At 45.7% G+C, this 26,047-nt stretch overlaps 1 protein-coding gene and 1 long non-coding RNA gene across 4 annotated transcripts in view; one reads left to right on the top strand and one right to left on the bottom strand.

Moving 5' to 3' along the window:
• Positions 1-26,047, top strand: part of LOC127601947 (collagen alpha-1(XXVII) chain B-like) — a 53,014-nt gene that overhangs the window by 10,446 nt on the left and 16,521 nt on the right. For 2 of the 3 annotated variants that reach the window (XM_052067684.1, XM_052067686.1), the window contains exons 5-31: positions 3,245-3,298; positions 5,783-5,836; positions 6,367-6,420; positions 12,235-12,279; positions 14,294-14,347; positions 14,632-14,676; positions 15,018-15,071; positions 16,346-16,390; positions 17,763-17,816; positions 19,399-19,443; positions 19,531-19,584; positions 19,678-19,722; positions 20,702-20,755; positions 20,881-20,934; positions 21,417-21,470; positions 21,842-21,895; positions 21,971-22,024; positions 22,102-22,146; positions 22,708-22,761; positions 22,883-22,927; positions 23,029-23,082; positions 23,251-23,304; positions 23,541-23,594; positions 24,255-24,308; positions 25,089-25,142; positions 25,527-25,571; positions 25,993-26,037. In XM_052067684.1, the coding sequence (XP_051923644.1) occupies positions 3,245-3,298; positions 5,783-5,836; positions 6,367-6,420; positions 12,235-12,279; positions 14,294-14,347; positions 14,632-14,676; positions 15,018-15,071; positions 16,346-16,390; positions 17,763-17,816; positions 19,399-19,443; positions 19,531-19,584; positions 19,678-19,722; positions 20,702-20,755; positions 20,881-20,934; positions 21,417-21,470; positions 21,842-21,895; positions 21,971-22,024; positions 22,102-22,146; positions 22,708-22,761; positions 22,883-22,927; positions 23,029-23,082; positions 23,251-23,304; positions 23,541-23,594; positions 24,255-24,308; positions 25,089-25,142; positions 25,527-25,571; positions 25,993-26,037 (1,377 nt within the window). The remainder of the gene's footprint in view (positions 1-3,244; positions 3,299-5,782; positions 5,837-6,366; positions 6,421-12,234; positions 12,280-14,293; positions 14,348-14,631; positions 14,677-15,017; positions 15,072-16,345; positions 16,391-17,762; positions 17,817-19,398; positions 19,444-19,530; positions 19,585-19,677; positions 19,723-20,701; positions 20,756-20,880; positions 20,935-21,416; positions 21,471-21,841; positions 21,896-21,970; positions 22,025-22,101; positions 22,147-22,707; positions 22,762-22,882; positions 22,928-23,028; positions 23,083-23,250; positions 23,305-23,540; positions 23,595-24,254; positions 24,309-25,088; positions 25,143-25,526; positions 25,572-25,992; positions 26,038-26,047) is intronic. The other variant, XM_052067685.1, reaches the window with a different exon arrangement.
• On the bottom strand, positions 329-15,094 carry LOC127602588 (uncharacterized). Its single transcript, XR_007962833.1, has 3 exons — positions 14,975-15,094; positions 14,239-14,363; positions 329-1,048 (listed from the first exon to the last, which is right to left on the bottom strand). It is a non-coding gene; the product is annotated as an uncharacterized LOC127602588 (long non-coding RNA).

The raw sequence follows: 26,047 nt of genomic DNA, 5'->3' as shown, positions 1-26,047 counted from the left end.
AGAATCAGAACGTAGATCTGCAACGAGCCAATAAAACAACCCGAATATGCCACTTTTCAATGTCACATATTTACAAATTCAATCGCTTACGCTTGCGCTAGGAGCTAGCCTCCAACATTTTGCGCTAGGAGCTAGCCTCCAACATTTTGCGCTTGTTGGTGCATTGCTAACGAATGAAATCACATTCACAATGGCGCTTAAATGAACGTCGCGTTCAAGGTCGTGATTGATGACGGGGGAAAATATTTCACCAACTGGCAATGATTTGCCTTTCGGTGCCAGAAGGAAGTCCTTCAATATGAAGAGGTTAGCATTGAATTAATCGTGCATTCATTCATTCATCTTCCGAGCCGCTTGATCCTCACTAGGGTCGCGGGGGGTGCTGGAGCCTATCCCAGCTGTCTTCGGGCAGTAGGCGGGGGACACCCTGAATCGGTTGCCAGCCAATCGCAGGGCACACAGAAACGAACAACCATTCGCACTCACACCTAGGGACAATTTAGAGTGTTCAATCAGCCTGCCACGCAATGTTTTTGGAATGTGGGAGGAAACCGGAGCACCCGGAGAAAACCCACGCAGGCCCGGGGAGAACATGCAAACTCCACACAGGGAGGCCGGAGCTGGAATCGAACCCGGGACCTCTGCACTGTGAAGCCGACGTGCTAACCACTGGACTACCGGCTAATCGTGCATGTCTGTGGAAATAATTTAACATTTTACATCGATTCTTAATCATCGAAGTCTAAAAGCACAGTCAAGGTGTTCGCGGGTCTGGTGTGCGCTAATGGCCCATAAAAACGGTAGTCCCTCCCGGAAAAAGTCACCGGCACACGTAGTAAACGCCCTAACGGGTTCGACTTGCTAGGTGCCCTCGGTCTAAAGATGTCAGGTGTGTGTGTGTGTGTGTGTGTGTGTTTGGTTACCTGTAGGCATGCGTGTTTCACAGCTCCATTGCAAGCTTGGCATTTTGTCATCAGATGGAGGTTGCTGCACAAACGGCAATTCTTCTGCTCCTTATCGGCCAATAATGACTTCCATACGTTTTAATCTGGAGCATACAAAAAAAAAAAAAAAGGTGGGGAATTCACTGAAACAAAAAGAAGGAGGAAATCTGCGGATGAGCTTCTGTTAAGTGTCTCCATATGTCCAGCGCCTGCAATGGGGAACAAGGGTCCGGGATTTTTTTTTTTGGGGGGGGGTGGGGAGGGGGTGTCGAGGGGGGGTGTAAAGAAAGTAGGTTCTTTTTGACTTCTATGACTTCTCCCCCCACATGCTGACAAGTCAGATAAAACACAGAGATGTGGAAAGGATCACCCAGGTGGAACCTGATCCTTTTCTTTCACCTCCGGTGCGGGCCCGACGCAGTCAAAGAACGGGCAGAAGATACAGTGGCTTCCTGTTCAGCCCTTTGACGATATTTTAATGCGAAAGATTTTGTCATCTCAGCACTTCTTGACCACCAGGACACTTTATGGTGCTCTGTTTTTCCAACTGGCCCCTCTTTGTTAGCTCGCATGAATTTATGATCCCATCAAGGGTAAAACGTATTTTCACTTCTGCCCACCTGGTCCGACTCGCTTTTGTTCAAACATTTGGCGTGGATTTGCTCAAAGAATTATAACCGAGCGGGTTTTAAATCGCATGCCGACAGTTTGTGGCGCGGGGCCACTGGAGGAGGGGGGGGCGATATGATGTGATGGATGAGTGGCCTTCACATCATGGGCCCCCCATTTACCAGTGGGAAAAGTGCAAGGGAAAGGAAAATAACCGACGTTACGTGCGCAGGCAGGAGAGACACGCGGGAGACACATAAGGGCTCGCAGAGCACGCAGACACAAACAATGGGCCCCAGGGGCCGTGACCTGGGCCTCAGATACCCGCTGCAAAAAATGAAGAATATATACAAATATGCACATGTGTTAGTAGTCATATAGTCAAACTTTAAGGGCCCTTCTGGGATACCTCTCATTTCTTCTCAACATTTTCCCCATTGGAAATAATGAAGACAAAGAATAGAACCAGTCAGTTTTGATCATAAAAGCGTTGTTAACGAGACAGGTAATATATACGATTGAACATCTGACATTGTCATAGAATTCCAAAATCCGTATTCGGTTTGGCCAGTTAGCTAGCGCTAAGCGTCTCGCCGTTCCAACGTCAAACATTGCCAACTCCCGACGTGCTAGCAGCGAATGTCATGACAAAGGCTTTCATGCGCTACCTAAGATGGGCTTCAGTCACTGATTGATTCAAAGTTGAACGTAGCGCCGATTCGCCGGCTCAACATTCCCATACATGCACCGTGAACACCACACACGCACTATGTCAACCAAAAATATTTTACATAATATATGCCCCCCCCCCCCAAATATATATATATATATATATATATATATATAGGGCGGCCCGGTAGCCCAGTGGTTAGCACGTCGGCTTCACAGTGCAGAGGTACCGGGTTCGATTCCAGCTCCGGCCTCCCTGTGTGGAGTTTGCATGTTCTCCCCGGGCCTGCGTGGGTTTTCTCCGGGTGCTCCGGTTTCCTCCCACATTCCAAAAACATGCGTGGCAGGCTGATTAAACACTCTAAATTGTCCCTAGGTGTGAGTGTGAGTGTGAATGGTTGTTCGTTTCTGTGTGCCCTGCGATTGGCTGGCAACCGATTCAGGGTGTCCCCCACCTACTGCCCGAAGACAGCTGGGATAGGCTCCAGCACCCCCCGCAACCCTAGTGAGGATCAAGCGGCTCGGAAGATGAATGAATGAATGAATGAAATATATATATATATATATATATATATATATATATATATATACAGTAGGCGGCCCGGTAGTCCAGTGGTTAGCACGTCGGCTTCACAGTGCAGAGGTACTGGGTTCGATTCCAGCTCCGGCCTCCCTGTGTGGAGTTTGCCTGTTCTCCCCGGGCTTGCGTGGGTTTTCTCCGGGTGCTCCGGTTTCCTCCCACAGTCCAAAAACATGCATGGCAGGCTGATTGAACACTCTAAATTGTCCCTAGGTGTGAGTGTGAGTGCGAATGGTTGTTCGTCTCTGTGTGCCCTGCGATTGGCTGGCAACCGATTCAGGGTGTCCCCCGCCTACTGCCCGGAGACGGCTGGGATGGGCTCCAGCACCCCCCGCGACCCTAGTGAGGATCAAGCAGTTAGGAAGATGAATGAATAAATGAATGAATGAATGAATATATACAGTATAGTCAGAGACTTTTCTAATCACTTTTTTGGTTTCAGGGTCCTGTTGGCCCACATGGAAGCCCCGGTCAACCTGGACCTCCTGGATTGAAGGTATGGTATTGATATGCTAACAATTTGTCTTACATATTCTTTATAACTAAAGCCACAGAATCCAAAGTACATTTGTAGTATTGTGGTTCATATGGGTGATTTTCACGCAATTTTCTGTCCATTGCCCTGCGATTGAGTGGATTGAGCTATTCAGTCAGCTGGTATAGTTTCGGCGGAACTCTGTACAGCAAAATCAGTATTAATATTGTGTTTGACGGTGGGAGCAGCATCAGGTAATAATAATTGCGTAGGAAGCTTAACGTTCGGAAGAAGCCTATTGCTTCCTTGAGCAATGTTCTGGAAAATCATTTGTTGATTAAATGATCATTTTTCAGTGGAATTTTGGTTTGCAGACACTTCTCCACAGTTGTTTTTATCTCGAAAACGTAATATATTCCCCCCCAAAAAATACATGCACAACAATTAAGATTAAGATTCGGAAACATGTCTTAAGTATTAATCACGCGATCATCACATGAAAGCAGACTGGTGACAATCCAGTCCAACATCAGAACACACTCCCGCCCAAATTGCAGAGGAATCGACCTTGAACCCTGAGGAACCTCATTCCAATCACTGCCAGTCTGTCTTATACGTAACTAATTATCCCGCTCAAGCACCAAAACATTTCCAGTTCATCACCACCAAAATTACGTAATTAGCAGAAAATTCATTCATCATTCATTCATCTTCCGAGCCGCTTGATCCTCACTAGGGTCGCGGGGGGTGCTGGAGCCTATCCCAGCTGTCTTCGGGCAGTAGGCGGGGGACACCCTGAATCGGTTGCCAGCCAATCGCAGGGCACACAGAAACGAACAACCATTCGCACTCACACTCACACCTAGGGACAATTTAGAGTGTTCAATCAGCCTGCCACGCATGTTTTTGTAATGTGGGAGGAAACCGGAGCACCCGGAGAAAACCCACGCAGGCCCGGGGAGAACATGCAAACTCCACACAGGAAGGCCGGAGCTGGAATCGAACCCGGTACCTCTGCACTGTGAAGCCGACGTGCTAACCACTCGACTACCGGGCCGCCCTAGCAGAAAATTGATGAAGCCTATCCATCACCCCACATGATGAAATCCGCGTTGAAAAATCGTGCCAATCACTACCTTTCAACATCCACGTCATGATTTTTGCATATGCGAACAAAAAAGGCGCCTGACAATAGAATGAAGCGACTGTTTTGGTCATCGTAAGTTCACATCTATTCTTGACGGTACTCGTTGAGTCCACTTACTCTTATTGAGGTCAAATCCCCCCCGCCCCCACACTGAGCAACTCTTTTCGCTCCCTTAAAAAGCCTCTTGTTTCTTTTCGGGTGAAGCGAACAGCCTCGAGTGGGTCCAAACTCATTTACAATTGGTTGACATCAGCATGCGTTGCAGCTTGGATTTGTTAAGAAAGCAGTTTGCTCGGAATAATATGTCAAGCTGATGTCACGGGGGGGGGGGGGGGGGGGGGGGGGTGGGGGGAGACTCGTGCATGTTATACTTTCCTGGAATAAGAGGTGTTTCTATGTCAGGTAAATCGATTAAACCGCAATGGTTTTCCACCGCATATGCCACCGTGGTCATCAACGCATGCCATCACGCCATAACTCAAACCCGCGGTCGAACCGCTGACTCCGCAACCCGAGAGTAGATGGTGAGCTAGCCGAGATTTGTTTTGCGGATGTTATCTGATCTGGATGTAACGATGATAAATTGCGACAAGACGATGTTCAGTCACTCACTACTGTGAACTGTCTGACCATTACATCTGACACGGAGAAGAAAATGGAGATAAATGATGCCGGGAGGGTACGATTGCAGCGAGGCGTTTGAAAAGAAGTCACGACGTTTTTGCGTTGAAATCTTTATACGATTCAGTTGGGAAAAAAAAACTACACAAAAGGATGTCTGTACAGGATGTTGTTTCTCTTGGCTGGAGATCCGCTCCTCGCAATCAAGCTGGACAAAATTCTCACAGACGTTTCATGGCCAGGTTTTGTTTGATACGGACATGGAAAGGAAGCGATACGTTGTTGGTGTCACTGCTTAATTTAAAGGCGACATGTGTACTCGTTGAAAAACGAGTATAAAAATATGCTAAATCCCCCTCCCCCGCATCTAAGCCAGTGATGTCAGTTCTTCCCCACGGATCTCTTGCAGTAGAAATGTACAGGCTGTTTTCTCCCTTTGGTGCGATTAGACACTACAACGCTGACCCAGAATGCACCAAGTAGTCCCGCTGCCCGAAAAGGGAGAAGAATGTTCCGCAGTCACTCCTTGAAACCTCCTTGGTGTAAACCGAGTTCCTGGAGGGCATAAATGGCCCGCGCGCTCGTGTAAATATACCAAAAAGAAGGATGACCTCATTACTTGCTGATAGCGTGAATGCAAACAAAGTGTCTCGGGGCTATGGGAGTGAGTGAGTGCTTTGGCGATGAAGAGAAAGCGCAGTACACTGCAGAAAAATGACTCAATTTTTCTCTTCCAGGGAGAAAAAGGTGATCCCGGTCTGTCTCTTGGGCAAGCCCCGGAAGGACAAAAAGTATGTAGCGCCTTCCAAAGAGATTCTCCAAGATACATGACATAGAGCAGCTTGCTGTCATTTATTTTTAATTCCATTGCAAAGAGCCCACTTGCTTGAAAATTATCATTAAAAACCGCTCAGCAGCAAACCAACATTAAGTGCAATCACGTATTTTGTACTTTTTTAAAAAAAACAAAAATCAACTCATTCAAAATGTTAATATTATTGTGGTACTACTTTGTCTTATATATCATTCCAATTCTGTCGCCCAAAATTGATTATTGAAGTATTTGGCAGTATAAGACCCAGTGAAAGTGCAACTAAGACATGTCTGCCATCTAGTGGCTCATGGTGATATTACAACAAAGTCGGCAACCTCGGATTCAAATAGATAGAAATTACAATATAATTTTTAAAAATTTCGGTATAGCGTTTTCTCTCATCTTAATTTGGGCAGAAGGTGAGGCATACAATCTTTATCCTCCGCAAAGAGCGGCTGATATTTTTGCAGCTGGGTGGAGGATATGTGACCCACTTTGTTCTCGCAGGGAGAGCCCGGTGCCAAAGGCCATGCCGGACCGCCTGGCCAATCTGGGCGAAAGGTAGGACGCATCTGTTTCATCTCACAATCTGTTTAGGTTTGTGCAAGCAGGAAGGCATCTGTAACTTGTTACAGGCCCATATGTGTGATATTGTGTCTTTTCAGCAGACATCTGATTAACAAGTCTTCTTCCTGCTTCTCCTCCTCCTCCCCTAGCCCTGATCTGATTTGGAATGACTATTTCAGAGCCAAAAAAATAAAATAAAATGGATGTTAGGCTTGTTGCTTGGAACGTGGTGCATCCAGCGGCACACCTGCGTTCTGGATTCACTGTACTTTGGACATCTGCAAGTCAGATTCCAAGCTCACGGTGTGATAGGCGCTTCATTTGACTCGGCGATATTAGCATACATTCCCTCAATATGAGTTATCGGTCCAATTTTAGTGCCGTCCTGCACACTTTTCGCTGTGATTCTTTACATGCTACGTGTCAACCTGTCACAGCGATGATGATGAGCAGTGAACTCTTCTGCTCAAGACCTTGTGCTTTGGATTGTAGCCTTGGCCTCTTCCCGAAACCCTGGGATTCTGCTTTCTGGAATCCCACAACCCAAGTCATTTCCAATACAAACCTGTCCCCCCCGGGTTACCCATTGATTAGTTTCCCAAATGGATAGAAAGGAAGTTGTAAACACCGACACTTGATGCGCAATATGCATCATACATTAGGAAGCGTATTATTACTATATAATACATTACTGTAATAGACATTGAAACGCTTTGCCATGGGAATTCTTTGCCAACTTAATGCTAACACATTATTGAAAACGCCATTGATCGGCTTAAGCATAACCATGATAGATGATTGTGACTCGATGAGAAACTCATATTTGAACACAAACATTAGAGAAAGACATCTACACACACACGCACAAGGCATGTATTCTTTATCCTCTGAAAAGAAAAGCGGCCGACTAATATTGCGGCTTACTGAAGCACTGAGACCTGGAGTGATTGTTCTTTGCGTCTGCCCGATTGCAATCAAGGCGAGAACTCCAAAAGGAGCAGTGTAACAAATCGACTTGTAGCATTAAATCATGATGCATAACTCTTGACATTCTATTCACTTCGGTTCTGACTCTACATCTTTTAAAACTTTATTTTCTTTGTAAAAAAAAAAAAACACTTGGCAAACATTCCAGTTTTCTCGTGGGTGGGATTGGAGTAGATTCATGGCATTCCCGTTCATTTGAGATCCACGGGTTTTGAGTTACAAGCGTGGTCATTAAACCGCTATCTAAAGGCACAACTGTATGATCACGTTATTCTGCGGTGCAGCTGCACGCCGTCTGTCACAAGCACTGATTTGCGTGGTCGAGTTGCCCAAAAAAAAAAAAAAAAGGCAAGCAAGCCGTGAAATAAAATCAAAATCACAAAAGTCGCAAAAACTCACGACAAAAGGCCAGTGCAGAATAAATTTGGCCTAAATTTGTATCCATACACTATTATCGGCATATAAATTGCATATATGATCCATCCAACTCATCTATTTTCCAAAGCGCTTCTCCTCATTGGGGTCGCCGCTGAGCTGGAGCGTTTTCCAGCTTGCTACCCACAAAATTGGCCAATTTCACCATAACAGCTATATAACCAGCAAAAAAAAAGACACGCTACTATATGCACTGCAAATCACATAAGTGGGCCTCGTTCAGTTCGCCAAATTCCCTCTACCCTGGATCCAATGGTGCTTAACACCAAGAAATGAACGAGTGCTTTGCCTAAAACCCTCAAGACTCTCAGATGATCCCCCCCACTGGCTCCGGCTGGAACGTTATGACTGTCGTCTCCAAATAATGTGAATGTAAAACTTTTCATATGTTTTAATTTTTTTAGATGGGTTCTTAGAAACAGCAAGAAAACGATACTGGGCCTGTGAGTGCCAAAATTGTTGACATTCATCTGGCGGTATCGTCTTACTTTGGAGGAACCCGCCCTAAATTTACTTACTTGTGCAGCCAGAGTATCTCCTGAGATCTACAGTGAGCCTGTTCAGGATGAGCGCTGTTGAAAACGGATGGATGGATGGATGGATATTATCGTTGCTTTGACGAGCCACCACGTGCACCGTGTCGTGACTGATTAAATTGGATTCGAGTTGCATTTTTAATATATACGCCTGCTCTCCACGGGGATAAAGACTCCTTATCAATACACCAAAAAGGTCACCGAAAGGTCAGGGAGTCTGTCGGAAAAGCGCACACTCACATGATATGAATCATAGAAGATGTCTGAATGTGTTATGCAATCAAATAGTGCTGCAGACTGTAACCGACCCTCCCGCCCGCCTCCTAGCCCCCCCACAAAAAAATGTCTTCTTTTCCTCATGAGTCATAGAACATGTAGTCATGGGAAAACGCTGATCTACTTCCTGATCGTTTATGGTAATCTCTCTCTTGCAGGGCGTTGTCTGACAGTCTGGCTCAAGTCCGGACACATCTGGGTTAAACCTTGTCCCCCGCGTTAAAGCCGCAACTGCAAACAGCGCATTAAAAATTCACGTTTGAGTCCAGTGACTTAAAGAGATTCAATCACCTCGCATCGAGGCCGTCAGAGTCCTAATCGCACACAGCTGCACTCAACTAACTCCTTTTGCAAATCGTCTGGATCATATTCCAACTGCGGGAGCCAGAAAAGAAAAGAAAAAAAACAAAACAAAACAACTTTACTCAGCACGTTCTATTCAAATTTTGCAAAAAATTCCATCACCTGCCTCTCATGTGGTTCATTCTCGTAGAGTCGATTCTATTTGGATACATGGAAACACTTGAAACTCAATCATCCTTTATCAATAGCAAGGGGTATCAAACTCATTTTTGTCGCCGGCCACATTGTAGTTACAGTTTCCCTCGGAGGGCCGTTGTGACCGTGAATTTTGTGAAAGCATATCAATATTGAACCACCTCCACACATGGCAGACTATTGGAACTCTCGAAAAAAAATCTCTTGGTGTGAGCGTGAGCGCGGATGGTTGTTCGTCTCTGTGTGCCCTGCGATTGGCTGGCGACCTGTTCAGGGTGCCCCCCCGCCACCCCGCCTACTGCCCGAGGACGGCTGGGATAGGCAGCATTCCCTGCGACCCTTGTGAGGATAAGCGCATTAGAAAATGAATGGAGGGACATCTGTTAGCCACTGTCACATTATGCATTCGTGAACATTATCACGGAGCATAAGAACATTAAAAAAAAAAGAAAAAAAAGAAAAAACTGCATTTATGATTCACTTGAGACTTGAATAAGTCGTAGTTTCGGCTCAATTTGACTAATGAAGGGACTGACGACCAAACCAGCAACTGTCGGCACACAGCCAGCTCGTTCCTTCATACGATCCTTTGATGAGCTTCATAATGTTTCCCTCAGTCTTGCATTTAATTTTTTTTTTTGGGGGGGGGGGGGTGAAAAGGAATTCTGTTGGGATATTCCGTGATTCATTTTGTTGAGAACATAAAATGTCATTCATTCATTCATTCATCTTCCGCACCGCTCGATCCTCACTAGGGTCGCGGGGGGTGCTGGAGCCCATCCCAGCCGTCTCCGGGCAGTAGGCGGGGGACACCCTGAATCGGTTGCCAGCCAATCGCAGGGCACACAGAGACGAACAACCATCCACGCTCACACTCACACCGAGGGACAATTTAGAGTGTTCAATCAGCCTGCCACGCATGGTTTTTTTTGGAATGTGGGAGGAAACCGGAGCACCCGGAGAAAACCCACGCAGGCCCGGGGAGAACATGCAAACTCCACACAGGGAGGCCGGAGCTGGAATCGAACCCGGTACCTCTGCACTGTGAAGCCGACGCGCTAACCACTGTTTTGTTTCCCCCCCCCTCTCCAAAAAGCGCTGGATTGCACGGCTTGTCTGTGTCATCACCCTCAAATACAATGCGAGTTTGGGAGGAAGTCCCCCAAACTCCTTCGACAACAAAAATGATCTTCGAATTCCATCACTTGGCAGGAGTCACGCTCTGTAAAACGATGACCCACCGCAATTTCCCTGACATCTTTTTGCCGATTCTTTTTTTTTTTTTTAATCTCTTTGGCCGACCGGCTGTCTTTGGGCCAGAGAAAGCCCCTCGGTCTCTCCGGGGAATGTAAAGGTTGCCTGGGAGACAGTCAGCGCTGTAAAGTGACACTTGTGTGGATTATTAGCAGCTCTGGGCTGCTGTGATTTTTTTTTTTTTCCTTCTGTCGCCAGCTCTGAGTATGCTGGAAAAGAAGCACTTAAGATGTGATTCTTTGTGGCGAAATAGCACGCACGCAAATGTGATTTGCTGAATGCGCATGCTAAGCCCTTTTTCTTTTTCAAAAGGTTTCTTATGGTACGTGTACGATCGTCTGCTGGCTAATCTTGATTGTGGTTATTTTGTTTCCTCAGAAGAAGTCATTTACACCCCCCTGAACCCCTGATTTTTAAGTCAAAGCAGACTGAAAAAACAAAACAAAACAAAACAAATAATCATCACGCCTTTGACTGTCAAAGCCTTGATGGTGGATTAGAATAAAGTTTAGATCCTCCCTAATGGGTTTGTTGCGTCACCGGGCGTCAAGACGGTTATAATAATTAATCACTTGAGTGATTAATGAAGTGTTCGGAATTAGCTCGAGGGCGGCCCGGTAGTCCAGTGGTTAGCACGACGGCTTCACGGTGCAGAGGTACCGGGTTCGATTCCAGCTCCGGCCTCCCTGTGTGGAGTTTGCATGTTCTCCCCGGGCCTGCGTGGGTTTTCTCCGGGTGCTCCGGTTTCCTCCCACATTCCAAAAACATGCGTGGCAGGCTGGTTGAACACTCTAAATTGTCCCTAGGTGGGATTGTGAGTGCGAATGGTTGTTCGTGTCTGTGTGCCTTGCGATTGGCTGGCAACTGATTCAGGGTGTCCCCCGCCTACTGCCCGGAGACAGCTGGGATAGGCTCCAGCACCCCCCGCAACCCTAGTGAGGATCAAGTGGCTAGGAAGATGAATGAATGAATTAGCTCGATGGTGCGGAGCAGACCGTAGATGAATCGCGTCTTGAAGCTAATGTTCGCAAAATGGAGCGCAGCGCTGTTGAGATGACATCAGCTATGCCGAGTTGAAAGACGGCCGCGAGAACTCCTCTGAAAAGTTTTAAAGCTCAACTAAAATATATTCATTCATTCATTCATTCATTCACTCACACATTCATTTTCCGATCCGCTTTATCCTCACAAGGCCGGGGGGTGCTGGAGCCCATCCCAGCCGTCTTCGGGCAGGAGGCGGGGGACACCCTGAACCGGTTGCCAGCCAATCGCAGGGCACACACACAGACGAACGACCATCCACATAATAATTTTGCCATGATTCAAAATTGGAAATGTCCCGCATGTCACAACAGTGCAGCCTCACAGTTTGAATTTGGAACGGGAAAGACCGGAAACTTTTTGGTTGAGCTTCACATTGTGGGAATCTTAAGAGATTTGGAAACGTCGGATCGGTTCCAACCGGTAAAGAAATGCGGATGGAGTCAAACGGTGAAAATTGGCAAAATAATGAATAAAAAAAAAAAAAGAAAATTTACTCGGAACATCATCGGGGTTGTACGATTGACCACTTTTCGAGTGTTTGATGACGGCAACGACTCTTCGGTCACAACGCAAGAAACGAAATTACTTTGAAATGCTGTCTAAGCGTGAGACGGCTCACTGAGCCAACGAGAAAAGTCATATCGGTGCTTATTTTATTGGCAGTGCTCTGCTCGTTTTATCAGGAAATAGAAACATTGGGAAATTCCAAAGCGCATAGTTCACTTACATACCGTCTCACTAATTTTTTTTTTTTTTTGGGGGGGGGGGGGGTCAACAGGGGCAAAGAGGTCATCCAGGCCCTGCTGGTCTGCCTGGGGAACCTGTGAGTATTTCTTATTTTTCTTCCCTGGTGTACACATAATGAATTTTAACCGCTTAACTGATTTTGAGAACACGACCGAATCCAAGCATAAGTCGGAAAAAATAAAAATCATGAAGTGTGCGCGTACTGATTTTCTGAGGCCTGATTTACTCGAGTGTGCAAAAGATCCAAAAGGCACAAACTTGACTCCCTGCGTAACGGGCGCAACCGGGAGTGCATCTGCCAAATGTACGAAATTGCCGAGCAGTTCATTTTGTGCATTGTGGGAGGAGCATATGCAAATGCTAACAGGAAGTAGCATGTCGAAGTACAAACCAGCACAAGAGGTGGTGGCGGAGAGAACTTTTACTCTTCTGTAAACATTTTTCAAATGCCAGAAACAAAAATGATCACGCTGGGAGGAGGAAAAAATAAATAAAGATAATTATTGGGGTCAACTTAAACAGGAAAACGCCCGAAGTACGAACTTGTGGAGTGCTTCACGCATTGTTTATTTATCTTTTTAAGCTAAGTTGTGAATATACTCCAAAACTCACTGCACGGTCTATAAAAATGAACAATTATTTGTGGATACAAAGCAGGATGCGAGCGGGGATATTAATCGAGACACATCAGCTCTCAGTTGTTCAGGAATCTTGGCGGGGGAGAGAGAGAGAGAGAGAGAGAGAGAGAGAGAGAGAGAGAGAGAGAGAGAGAGAGAGAGAGAGAGAGAGAGAGAGAGAGAGAGTGACTGCTGGCAAGCACACAAGTGGGCTAAATCGGTCGGACACCAGAGGCTAGTTGCAGCACTCCCACACTCCCAAATCTTGTGCAATCTCCCTCGCCAATTAGCTTCCTTCCTGCCTGCTAGCTTTGGATGCACATGTGAGCGACATGCTGACGCCTCAGAATCGGATGCATGCAGACGACATCACGTTTTGTCGTCTTTTTGCTTGATTTCAAATGAAGTGCCATTATCGTGCAGAGCGTAAAATCGCATTCGGGACTGCGCCAGCCATAATAAATGGGAGCAATGTTGCTTTGAAATCCTAATAGAAATCATCTTTTATTTAAAAATAAATAAATAAAATAAAAAATTTGATTCGTGGCCAGAATGACATCCTGGCCCTCCCCAGGCAGCACTCGAATCTTTAATTTGATGTTGCAGGGATTGTATAATCAATTTTAAGTAGCTTTTTTTTTACTCAACTGACGAGCGATGATCACATTCCTTATTTTTACTGAACAATGAACTGTTTGTCATTTGTCATTTTGTTTTTTTACATCATACAATATCATTTCGCTCTTTTTATTGTGCTTCAGCTGCACTTGTGGCTATTTAATAGGAAAACATGTCGAATTTAGTAAACAGTACAGCCCGTTTTGGGATTCTTCATGCAACTGCGTCATCAAGTCATCTTCTTTGGAAGTTTGCGGTTAATTTCAACAGGATTCTCATTTTGCTGCGGAAAATTCGGCTGATTTATGGGGTAATATTTCAATTTTAATTCGCGAAAGTATTCATCGCAAATAATCTGGACGTAGCGCAGATGAATTCCACGTCATTGTGCACGTTAAAGATCAAACGCTGTTCATCATATTGGCACGTTATTATCTTGGTAAAGGCAGAATATTTGAATCGGGTCTTGTTATGCGTGTGTCTTTCAACTACGGTAAAATGAAGCATTACACCAACGCTCATTTTTAATTTTTTTTTTTTTTATAGGCAGTGATTACAGCCCGATGTCAAATTATACCGTAGCGTAGTCGCCCTTCGCTCAAGCGTTTCAAGTGTGACGCCGCCACGGGCGACATTGGCTCGCTCGACTTTAACAACGCGGCATTTACGATGCCATTTGCATGTCGATCCCTAACGGCTGCGAATGTTTTCTTCTCAAAAGACCTTTTCCATCCTGTTCCTCCAACTCAAAACACACACACGCGCGTTAAATAAGAGGATGCTTCCTTCCTCGGATTTACCTCCTCCCTCGTGTCTCCTTTGCGCTGATCTCTCTTTCATTTTTTCTCTCCAAAGGGCAAGCGGGGAGCGGACGGAAGCCCCGGGGTCAAAGGTTATCCTGGCAGGCAGGTGCAGTGAATCTAGTCTTGCAGGGTTGGTTGAGCAGGGCCACACACACACACATACGCGGGCACACGGGAACACACACAAAGGGCATCATCATCATCATCATCATCATCATGCATTGTGCCCTTAAGACGCCTAATTCTCACACACAGACAGACACACACAAGGTAAAGCAACGACCCCCCCACCCCCAAATGCTTTCATCAACTGAAATATGAAATTGCTTGAGAAAATTCAGACGGTTGGATCCACAAACACACGTTGGTGATATTTTGTTTTCCATTCAGGGTTTACCCGGGCCTAAAGGTGATCCGGGGCCAAAGGGAGTCAAGGTGAGTTCAATGCCAGGATCAAAAACACAATGAGTCCATTAAGACGCATTTTACTGTCATGGAATTTACGCGGGTGTGTCAGGATCGACTTGAATGAGGTCCTTGTGTAACGTCTGTTTCTCCACCGAGCAGGTCGGGCAGAAAGGTCATCGGAGATTCTTGACGCGAGGGTATGTGCCCTTGGACTACATCGTGGAAGCCAGCACCATGCAGTCCATGGGCATATACACTGGCCTCAAGACCTCGCTCGTCTTGAACGGCGTCTAAAAATTACCAGCCAAAAGATGCGCTTCCTTACTTGTGACGTTGCTCAAAGTTTCTGCTGTCCTTAATCTCTTCAGGGGCCGATCGGTATCCCGGGGCTCTTTGGCCGGCCTGGTCTTGATGGCGAGAGAGTGAGTGTGTGTGTGGTATTGCGCTGAAAGAAACCAAGAGATTAAATTCACACATTTCCAATTCGTTCGATTGCACAGGCAAGGTCCAGAGTTGCAAAATTAGCCCAGCCCCCCCCCCCCCCCCCCCCCCCCGCTAGGAAATTGGATCGAGTGAGATCCAAACATTTTAAACGCCTTCTGAATGAACGAGGGTCGGTCCTCATTTGCTACAGGACAGTATATGTGTTTTTATATGTGTTTCCCCAAATTCTGAACCATTGGCCTTAAATTAACTATTAACTAAATTAACTAAACCATTGTCATAATTAATCATAATTAATTGATCATAATTAAGACGTTGGACACGTTGGTCACTACCTGGTGCGAGCAAGTCGATCCTTTTTCAACGTACGGTATTTCATGATTTAAAAAAAAATATGTATCTATTTTTTTCACATCCAAAAATGTGTAAACATGCTATTCATACAAATATAATATTTTTGATTGACAGTTTACTCGTTCAGCACGATGTAGTTTCCTCTTATTTTCTCCTGACATGCATTATAATTATTCATTCATTCATCTTCCGAGCCGCTTGATCCTCACGAGGGTCGCAGGGGGTGCTGGAGCCTATCCCAGCGGTCTCCGGGCAGTAGGCGAGGGACACCCTGAAACGATTGCCAGCCAATCACAGGGCACACAGAGACGAACTTCCATTCGCGCTCACACTCAGACCAACGGACAATTTTGACAAGTGTTCAATCAGCCCGCCACGCATGTTTTTGGAATGTGGGAGGAAACCGGAGCACCCGGAGAAAACCCACGCCGGCCCGGGGAGAACATGCAAACTCCACACAGGGAGGCCGGAGCTGGAATCGAACACGGTACCTCTGCACTGTGAAGCCGACGTGCTAACCACTGGACTACCGGGCCGCGCATTATAATTATTTTTTTTTTAAATTAAGCATTGTGACATAGTGCACAGTTAAAACATGAACGTGGCACTGAGACATAGTACTGCTTAAAAACGACTTAAAAAGAATTCAATTATTGCCCAATTAGGTAAAATAACACCCAGATGTTCAAAAACACGCATTTCAAAATAATCAATTGCAAATGCGTTGCACTTCAAAGTGAAATACAACTGAACAAAATGTAGTGTACCATTGTTCTTTTTTTTAAAAATAAATAAATGGAATCCCTTGCAAAATTAAATTCTTCTTCAAAATGATTCTTTCACACAACACGAAAGGGAATCCATTTTGCTCACTTGTTTGTTTATTTGTTTGTTTCAGGGAATTCCGGGCATTCATGGGAGGAAGGGCGAGATGGGTAGGCCGGTAAAGTTTTCTCTCAACACACTTTTCATCATCCTCATTTTCCAGAGCATTATTTTAGTCGAGCCATATCGTCAAGCTTTGTGAACCGATCACCTCTCGCGAACATCGCAAGCACGCGCGCGGGTCTCCTTCACGACGAGGCGAAGAATGCCGAGAATGTTTTTATTGTACGGTCCTTTGCTTTTGTTTTCCCGAGTGAAGTTCAAACACGCTTTCCCTGCAGTTTGAAGACAATGTCGGAAACGCAGGACGTCGCGCATGGTTTTTTCATTTGCATACTTTGCTAATACCAAGTGTCAGTTGTGGTTTTGGCCCCGCGGCGCAAAGCAAGCCGCACACGCCTGGCAAAATCTATCGCGGACGGCGCCGGGATGTCACTCTTACATGGAAAATGGCGAGACCGCCGGTGAGCGCTCGTGTCAGCGTGATGCGGCCAAAACGACGGGCTCATCGTCGCCTTGCCATGAGTTATTTCTCTCTCCCAGTGAGCTCATTTTCTTTGCATAATGTACTTGGTCCCCCCCGAGTCAGCAGAAGTGCCATTCTAAAACAATCAGGCTTGTTTTACGCTCAAATCTGCTGCACATTAAATCAAGTGTCCAAATTAGAGACTGGCTGGAGTTCTTTAGGCGGATCCTCACATTTAAGAAAAAAAAAAAAAGAAAAACCGTTGCCAATTTGTTAAAGACTTGCATGTGTTTCTGATCGAACCAAGACGTTTATTGGCATTTCTGGAAAGAGGCAACATTTTCCACATTTCCTGTGGGCTTCATGTTGCACCAATTACCGCTTATTGCTCGATGCACATCAGCCAAATGTTCCAGATCAGATGCACAAAGAAAGTGGAAGAATTTTTTTTTTTTTAAAGTATCTTTTTAGAAATGAACTGAATCTCAGTCACCAAACAGAACGCAATACTGTACCTTTTTTGTTTTGTTTTTTTTTTTCCCCCCTCTTGGTCATCATTCTCGTCTTTCGCAGACGTGTGCGATGTTTCCTTGTGATGTGCGTGTTTACTTTGGCATGCTGATGTGCATGCATCTTTTTTGGGGGTGGGGATTCCTGCATTCATAATGGCATCAGCAGCACCAACCACAATTTTAAAAAAAATGCACAGTATTTCATGGCTGAAGGAGTTTTATTTGACCATGCGGACAAGTCCCGGTGGCTTCGGATGCGCACGCTATTGAAATTTCCTGCCAGGCTGTCAGAAATGAAGCATGGGAAGCGCATCTGATGGGATCCGCTCGGATTTAATTTGAACACGTCTTAACACTGAACGCGCAGTTGAATGAAACCATAACAGCGAGACAATGAAAAAGCCAGTCGGTTCCCCCCTCTACTTACATAACGACCTCGTCTGTCTGCTTAGGGATTTCCTGGCGACTTTGGAGAAAGAGGCCCCCCTGGTCCTGATGGCAACCCTGTAAGTACACGACGGCAAAGCTTCATGGATGATGTAATCCGTATACGGGCACCCTTCACGTTGATAAAATGCACCGAGGGAGAGCAGGACTGTTCAAAATACGGTCCATGATAAGGATCCATTCGCTCCGATTTTGCTTCTCCTGGGATTGTCGCAAATAATCCCAGGGCACACATCAACAAACGGCCTCCGATTTATGAACAATCCGGAGTCCTCAATGAACTTAACATGCATGGTTTTGGTTCAAACTCAGAACCTCTCGACTGTAAAGCAGACGCGCTAACCGACCGAGATAGCTAATATTCCGGAGCAATTAAAGTGAAAAGTAAAATCAACCTTGCTGCAAGGTTGAACACTTATAGAACCTTAACTATGCAGGAGCTGTGTTTGAACATTTTACTATTCTTAGCAGTCATACAACTGTATTAATAGAAAGAAAAGAAGAACAAAAAAAAAGCACCTTCAATGATTGCTGTGGAATCGTACAAAGCCAGTCACTCCCGGTGAAGATTGTTGTTCTTTTCTCTTAACAATTCCTCGTGGAGGCGGTTTCTTTTTTGGGAATAGGTGTTGCGATAGTCACAAATCGCAGAAAGAAAACCTCCCCAAACGCCTGCAGAGCTAATTCTTTGATGCTCGCTGATCTTGGATCTTCTCAGGTGTGCTGGAGGCCGTTTTGGAGTTTGGTGCGACTTATGAGGAATATTGGACAACCTCACTACATTCATGTGTGGATAAAATCCCCAACAGACGGGGTTCCCGCTCAGGCCACTGGAATGACAGAATCCTAATCGGAAGAATGGTTGCCATTCGAGCAGTGACACTCATCGTATGCGGTGATGTGATGTCACTTGGGTTGCGTATGAGACCTGGCTACCAGATTTGGCTCTTCGGAGTCTCTGCGGTTCTGCTCAGTGGTTGAAACAATACTTGTGGGATTGACTTCTTTGGTCGGCCATCTGTGGTCCATCAAGGGGGGAAGGACACTTGTGGAGATGAAGAATGGGGCCCCTTTGTTGGAATTAGCCGACGATGCTATCTTGCCAAACCGCTTGGTTGTTAAGCGTTACGGTCAGTGCAAAAGATGTTCCAACTCAAGAGACCTGAATTGAGGGGACCACTGCTGAGTTCCGTAACGTGGTTTATCCGAGCTGGGACCAAATTCCCCTGTGGACGTTCAGTCTTATGTATAGTCCCGATGCCACAACGCTCTAGTTCGTCCAAAGTGGAAGGCAGCATCCTAAGTTTTACTTCTCAGGAAGCCTAATTTCCCCGTCCGGAGCAGGAAGTAGGTCACGTTTGGCTGCTTTCATCTCCTGTTATCCTTTGGAGAACCGGAGGAGGTGACGGGAAGGCCACGCCGGGCCGCTTGTCATCCATCCCTCCGCCGAGTTGCGAGAGGATGTGGACATGGCATGCGAGCGCAGGGGTTGATCGGCAGGACAACAGAGGTCTCTGTGTGTCGCGCGCCAAGTGCTCAGGCAGCAGCGGGCTCAATCGAAACAAAACACCTGCGCAGAAATGCACTGGATTAACTTGCGTAACCTTGGGTCTAATTTCGTCTTTCCCTTTTGTGTTTAAGGGCGACTTTGGAGCTCCCGGACCACACGGAGTTCCTGGTCTTCTCGTAAGTATTTCAACTGGCCTAGCAGACACTTTGAGATTTGAACTGCGGGGTTTTCTTATCTGTCTTTTGTGCGCGTTGTTTGTTAAGGGCGAGATGGGTCCTGCTGGCATTATGGGTTTACCGGGACCTCCGGGACTCAAGGTAAACGCTGCAACGAGTCTCCGTGGTGATGAGATGTGGAAGGAGCACACTTTGGCTTGTTATTTCTGAGCTATTTGTCTTTTTGCTTCCAAGGGTGTGTCGGGAAATACCGGTGAACCTGGACTGAAAGGTGATCAGGTGATCTGCACATGTACTTCTCAGACTACTAGTTCTCAAAAACCATTAAACCGGCCTAGTTTGTCAAACAACCGTAGGTACGCGATTATTTATTAGGCGTGTTATTTGGTGTGTTGGACAGTGCCGCCGGATTGCTTTTATCATTCGTAAAATGGCTCCTGGGGCGGCCCGGTAGTCCAGTGGTTAGCACGTCGGCTTCACAGTGCAGAGGTACCGGGTTCGATTCCAGCTCCGGCCTCCCTGTGTGGAGTTTGCATGTTCTCCCCGGGCCTGCGTGGGTTTTCTCCGGGTGCTCCGGTTTCCTCCCACATTCCAAAAATATGCATGGCAGGCTGATTGAACACTCTAAATTGTCCCCTAGGTGTGAGTGTGAGTGCGAATGGTTGTTCGTCTCTGTGTGCCCTGCGATTGGCTGGCAACCGATTCAGGGTGTCCCCCGCCTACTGCCCGGGGACAGCTGGGATAGACTCCAGCACCCCCCGCGACCCTAGTGAGGATCAAGCGGTTAGGAAGATGAATGAATGAAAAAAAGGCTCCTGTAATACGTCTTTTAAAAGCAACCACAAAAGTCTTCCATGCATCAGTCGATATTTTTAAAAGGTACCAAATTCAGCTAATGAACTTGACAATGTTTCGTTCAAGCAAGACCGGTACATACAGATGGCTTTGACATCTGTGATGACTTTCAGCATGTACCCTTATTGCTTTGCAGCCACAAAATGACCATGCGGTTATCTGAGGTGTTGTCGAATCACCGTTATCTGGTCGTTTGCAACTAGTTTTACAGTGGCTGTGATTTATCCTGGAGCATATTTGGCAGTGAAGAGTTATGTGGGTTGTGGCGAGACACTACCCCTTACAGCGCTAGTTGCGGTGCGTCACTTTGAATTGATTGACAGACCGTGGCTAGCGCTGACGTGAAACCACGGTTCCCATCGGACATTTTGGCAGGCTGTAAAAAAAATGTTTTGCTTCTCAGGGTGACGTCGGTTTGCCAGGGGAACCAGGAGAGGCGGGTTTCAAAGGGGACAAGGTAAGCTTGCCCAATTTAAGCCCCGCTAAGTTCGTGGTTCGATTTGCTCAATCCTTTTAATAGTGTCAACATGTTCCAAGAGAGTTAATGGTAGCCTTGTTTACACGAAACTTGTACTTTCACAGGGTTTCCACGGGGCACCTGGTATACCAGGACCATCTGGAATTCCAGGACCACAGGTGAATCCCTTAGTTTGGTAACACTTCCTCGTCAAAAACTGAAAGGTACATTGTTTTCTCGCTGCATTGATTTCTGAACACTTGGTGAATGGCGGTGCTTTGCCAATGACAAACTAATAACCAAAGCATATGTTGGAGGAAAAAGACTTTCAATGCAGTGCTGGGACAAGTCTGACCTCATTTTATAACATGGTCTGGGAGGTTTTTGTTTTATTTTGCTGACAAAAAGGTACGCCAAGCCCACTTTTCTGTGCTGATACGCCACACAGTAGTAGTCGTCATACCTTGGAGGCTGGTCTGGTCTCTTGTCATTTAAACGACTTGATCTTTTCAAATGTGCAACGTATACCTTTAGAGTGAGGTAGAGTGATATTTACCATACTTGAGGGTCTACTGGAGTATATACTGTTCATGGGTCAGAGCCGTTTGCTTTTGCGTCAGACTGTTACGATGTCTTTAGTGATTATCTTCATACTTTTTAGGGTCAACCCGGTGAAAAAGGCGCAGATGGTTCAGCCGGCCCTCCTGGCCTCGAGGTAGGACGTGTTTCCGTCATGTTTTGAAAAAAGCAACATAAATGCATCATGGAATAAAATCACGAATGACAGTGTAATGACCTCCCACTGAACATTCGGCAAGCCTCCTCGCTGCCCATCTTCAAAGCCCTCCTCAAAACTCACTTGTATTCTTTGGCATTCGATTAAGCATGACTTAGATTTGTTCTTGGTTTTACTGTTTGGTGCTTTCTACCGCCTTTATTACCGATTTGTCTTACTGTTTATTGTGCATGTTAAATTGCTCCATGTACAGCACTTTGTATGCGGCGATGGCTGTTTGAAAGTGCTCTAGAAATATGCTTGACTTGACTTGTGATAGCGTCGATTTGGCTCCACGGGGATCATTCTAGGGTTTCCCGGGTGACATCGGCCCGCCGGGTCAAAATGGTCCAGAGGGTCCAAAGGTCGGTATTGTGTAAATATCAACAAACGGTGTCTAAAATGTGGCGAAAGTTGATTTTTGGTGTTGTCGATCCCAGGGTAGGCAAGGCGCCCGAGGGTTTCCTGGTCCACAAGGAACACCCGGACTCAATGTGAGAAACACCCACTCGGTTGATCAAGAATAGATGGCTGTGTCTTCCGCTGGGTTTTGATACTTTATGCTCAACAGGGCGATGAGGGGCCGATCGGGCCGGCTGGGCCAGCTGGAATTGAGGTGAGTGCAGGCTGGACGAAACCAATCACAATCGGTTGACCCAATTTTTGATGTCGCTTATCCTTTGAAGAAGTAAGTCAATCCTGATCAGGTTTACGTTGGAACAAAAGGGTAGTACGAACAATTTCTACCAATAAGTGATACGGGATCAGTGTCGACTTCTCAGGCGTGACTCATTGTATGGTTTCTTCCCATTTTACTCTAACTGCACTACTCTGTCGTCTTCCATTGGCTGTTTTCAGTCAACCAATCAGTCGTGAGCCTAACTTGCAATGCAAACCAACTGCGATGTCTTTAGTTTCACCGAAACAAGGCACGGCTGACAAAGACCAGATGGATTTTAGCACCGTGCGAGTAAAATAACTTGCAAACATTGCCTTCACATTGAGTTGAAATAGAAATGTCCAAGGCTCTGCGGCGCTGTTTTAGATTCAAGATTCTAATGTATTTTGCTACGCAATGGTAACCAAATCAACGGACAACGTCCACTCGAGTGGACGCGTGCTGAGTGTTTTCTCATTCCACAGCACATTCTCTGTGTCACTTTGACTTTGTGTTCAGGGCAGGCCGGGGAGGCAAGGATTCCCTGGACTTACAGGCCTAGACGGAGTCAAGGTCAGAAGGACAAACCGAACTATCTCCCGGCTTCTCTTTTGCTATAATGCCTTCATGATCAGCATATGTATACATTTTCCTTGAACACGCTCACAAATGAGACGCACTTTACATTCTCTAGGGTGAGATCGGGATAGCCGGAGAGGTCGGGAATCTAGGCGAGAGGGTAAAATTTCTTTTCTACTGGTGAACCTCAGCACGTCTTCGTTTACTTTGCAAAGCTGGGATGTTCGTGTGAGGAACAAAAGAAGTGTTCTTTTCTTTTAGGGTTTGCCTGGCGTCGTGGGGACGACTGGCGCGACGGGCCTTGCAGGAGAAATGGTTTGCTTGTTTGTTTTTTTTTCTTTACTAATTACATATTTTGCGACCCAGGCTTAGTTTGGATCAGTTTGCTGTCCATCATTTGGGATAAATAAAAAAAACATTAAAGTATTTGTTTGACTTTAATGTAGATACTGTAAGTTATAATTACGATGTGCCCTTGTACAGGGTGATCGAGGGAAAATGGGCACTCCCGGACCACCGGGAGAATCTGGGCCGATGGTAAGTCTTGGAGTCTTGTCCCGAGGGCACTCAGTCCTTTGTGAGCTACGTGCGGCTTAACGCTTTCATGTGCCCAGTAACCTGATAACATGATAAGCCGTCCACTGTAGTAAGCGCTGCACCTGATAGGGTCGAAGGGAATGTGATGATGTTCATTCAGCCAGGCAGATTGAGCCCCTTTAATTTTGATGTCCAACATGTTTGTGAGTCACTGCAGTTTCACTTTGTTCTTTCAGGGTCACACTGGAATACCCGGAGAGACTGGCCCTCCTGGGGCAGAAGGGATCCCGGTAAGTCAGCCCCACCTTCATCCTCAAAACCACAGGTGTCAAACTGTCGCGGGTCTGATTTGAGTTACAGTTTCCCTTAGAGGGTCGTTATGACTGAAACCATACTAAGAAGTCAAGTTTGTGATACGTTGAATTATTTCAATGGGTTTTCTTTTCGATTACGATGCATGCGTGCATGAGAGCTGGAGTGTATCCCTGATAAATTTGGGGTACATCTTGTACTGAGGCGGCCCGGTAGTCCAGTGGTTAGCATGTCGGCTTCACAGTACAGAGGTACCGGGTTCGATTCCAGCTCCGGCCTCCCTGTGTGGAGTTTGCATGTTCTCCCCGGGCCTGCGTGGGTTTTCTCCGGGTGCTCCGGTTTCCTCCCACATTCCAAAAAAAACATGCGTGGCAGGCTGATTGAACACTCTAAATTGTCCCTAGATGTGAGTGTGAGTGCGAACGGTTGTTCGTTTCTGTGTGCCCTGCGATTGGCTGGCAACCGATTCAGGGTGTCCCCCACCTACTGCCCGAGGACAGCTGGGATAGGCTCCAGCACCCCCCGCGACCCTAGTGAGGATCAAGCGGCTCGGAAGATGAATGAATGAATGAATCTTGTACTGATTGCAAGCCAATTTCAGTATTGACAGTATATATCCTGGATATTGCTATTTTTAGGGCCCAACTGGCTCACGGGGATCAGGTGGCACCAGAGGACCCAAAGGCATTGAGGTAAGTAACTTAGTTTGGCTTGGAAAAAAAACCTCCGTTGACATAGCTTTTGCAGATATATTGCAAATCTGCAATAAAATCGGAGATGTCAATGTCACGGGACATTGATATTGTGCCTGCCAAAACATACTCACGACTCTCCTCCATAAAGGAACCGGGTCAGTGATATACTGTCAGAAACATGTGGTGTGGAAAGGAGAGGCGGTTGAGTGCAAAGTTTATTGCCTTTGCCGTCATTCAACTGATCAAATGAGACGGCCGCACTGGATGAAACAATTGAACACGAGCGCGGATAATGAAGCCATTTCATTTTGGAAATGAGTTTAACAATCCTCCCCTGACATCACAAATGCAATATCTGATCACCATAATCGTTGAAAATTACATTCAGTCCCTGGAAAATAGAATTAAAACACCCCTCTCCTTAACACGCTGCCTGATGAAAATCCTCATTAAAAGTTTCCCATTTGAAGAGGCCACCGGTTGTCTGCACGCGTTTCTTTGCTTTTTAGCTGTTGTATGTATGAAGAGTGATGTTTCCTTAGCATCGTGTCTTTGATTACAGAGGTTCGTGAGCTATCAGCATTTGACAACTTAAAAAAAAAAAAAGTCTGTCTCCAGGGTTCGACTTCATGGGGGCGTCCAGAATGAGGATAAATTGCTTTCACTTCAATTACTCCGTGTTTGAAACCGCACCAGCGAATGTGAAAGTCGTTATTTTTCTCACAATATTTAGGAAGGATTTTTTTTTAAATAACCTTTTTCTTTTCTTTTCTTGAGGGTCCGAGGGGCCCTGATGGCATCGTCGGGGAAGATGGTCCTGCAGGACTAAATGTGAGCCACCTGAACAATTGTCCAACATTCTTGAAATTTCAGTTTCAAGTGTTTGTTTCTTTGCTGATGCTCTTATTTTTGCCTTTCAAACTCCATTCGGAAAGTGCGGCTCTTGAACTGGACACATCAGAATCGCTCCACTTGCATAAACATTTTGTCCGTAGAGACAAAGAAAATCTAGCAAAAGTAAAAACAAAAGAGCTTTTTTTTTCCATCAGGTTTATTTTCCTGTCATTGATTATTCTTAACATCTGAAGAACTTTATTCAGGAAAGCTCTTTGTTAGAGAAGTAAAATACAAGTTGTTAGCACTTGGCTCGCTGCCTCGGTTTGATTTTTTTTGGGAGGGGGGGAAAAAAAAATCACCTGAATCTGTTCTTTGCAGGGCCCTGATGGTCCGCCAGGAAAGACAGGCATTCCTGGCCATGAGGTACAGTGTATGAAAATTAAAAAAAAAAAAATCAAAAATTAAAAAATATATATACTGTTGCGTTGATCTATTTTTTTTTGTAATTTACGTTGTACAAAATACAAAAGGTAGTTTGTTACATCTCACAGACAAGGCCATGACACACATGGTAATTTTGTTTTTGTTTTTTGTTTTTTTTATTTTATTGAGCATATAACAGGTTGACAAAGGTCAAACAAAATTATAAAAGGAAAATTAGAAATAGTTAAAAGAAAAAAAAAAAAAATTGGCTATTTTGAGCCTGAATGATGGTTAAAATTTTTTAAACAATTTTCCACCTCCTGAATTACAGTATAGTACACATACAGATAAAAAAATTTAATACATAATTTAAAAAAAACATTGCTGAAAAGAGTACTTATTTTGCCTTATTGTGTTGCAGGGAAAGCTTGGCGAGCCCGGTGAAGCTGGGCCGAATGGATTTCCGGTACGTGGCC

The sequence above is a fragment of the Hippocampus zosterae genome, chromosome 6, assembly GCF_025434085.1.
Source record: "Hippocampus zosterae strain Florida chromosome 6, ASM2543408v3, whole genome shotgun sequence".
Taxonomy (NCBI): Eukaryota; Metazoa; Chordata; class Actinopteri; order Syngnathiformes; family Syngnathidae; genus Hippocampus; species Hippocampus zosterae.
The sequence above is the reverse complement of the archived record's forward strand: the minus strand, read 5'-3'. Positions and strand labels throughout refer to the sequence as shown.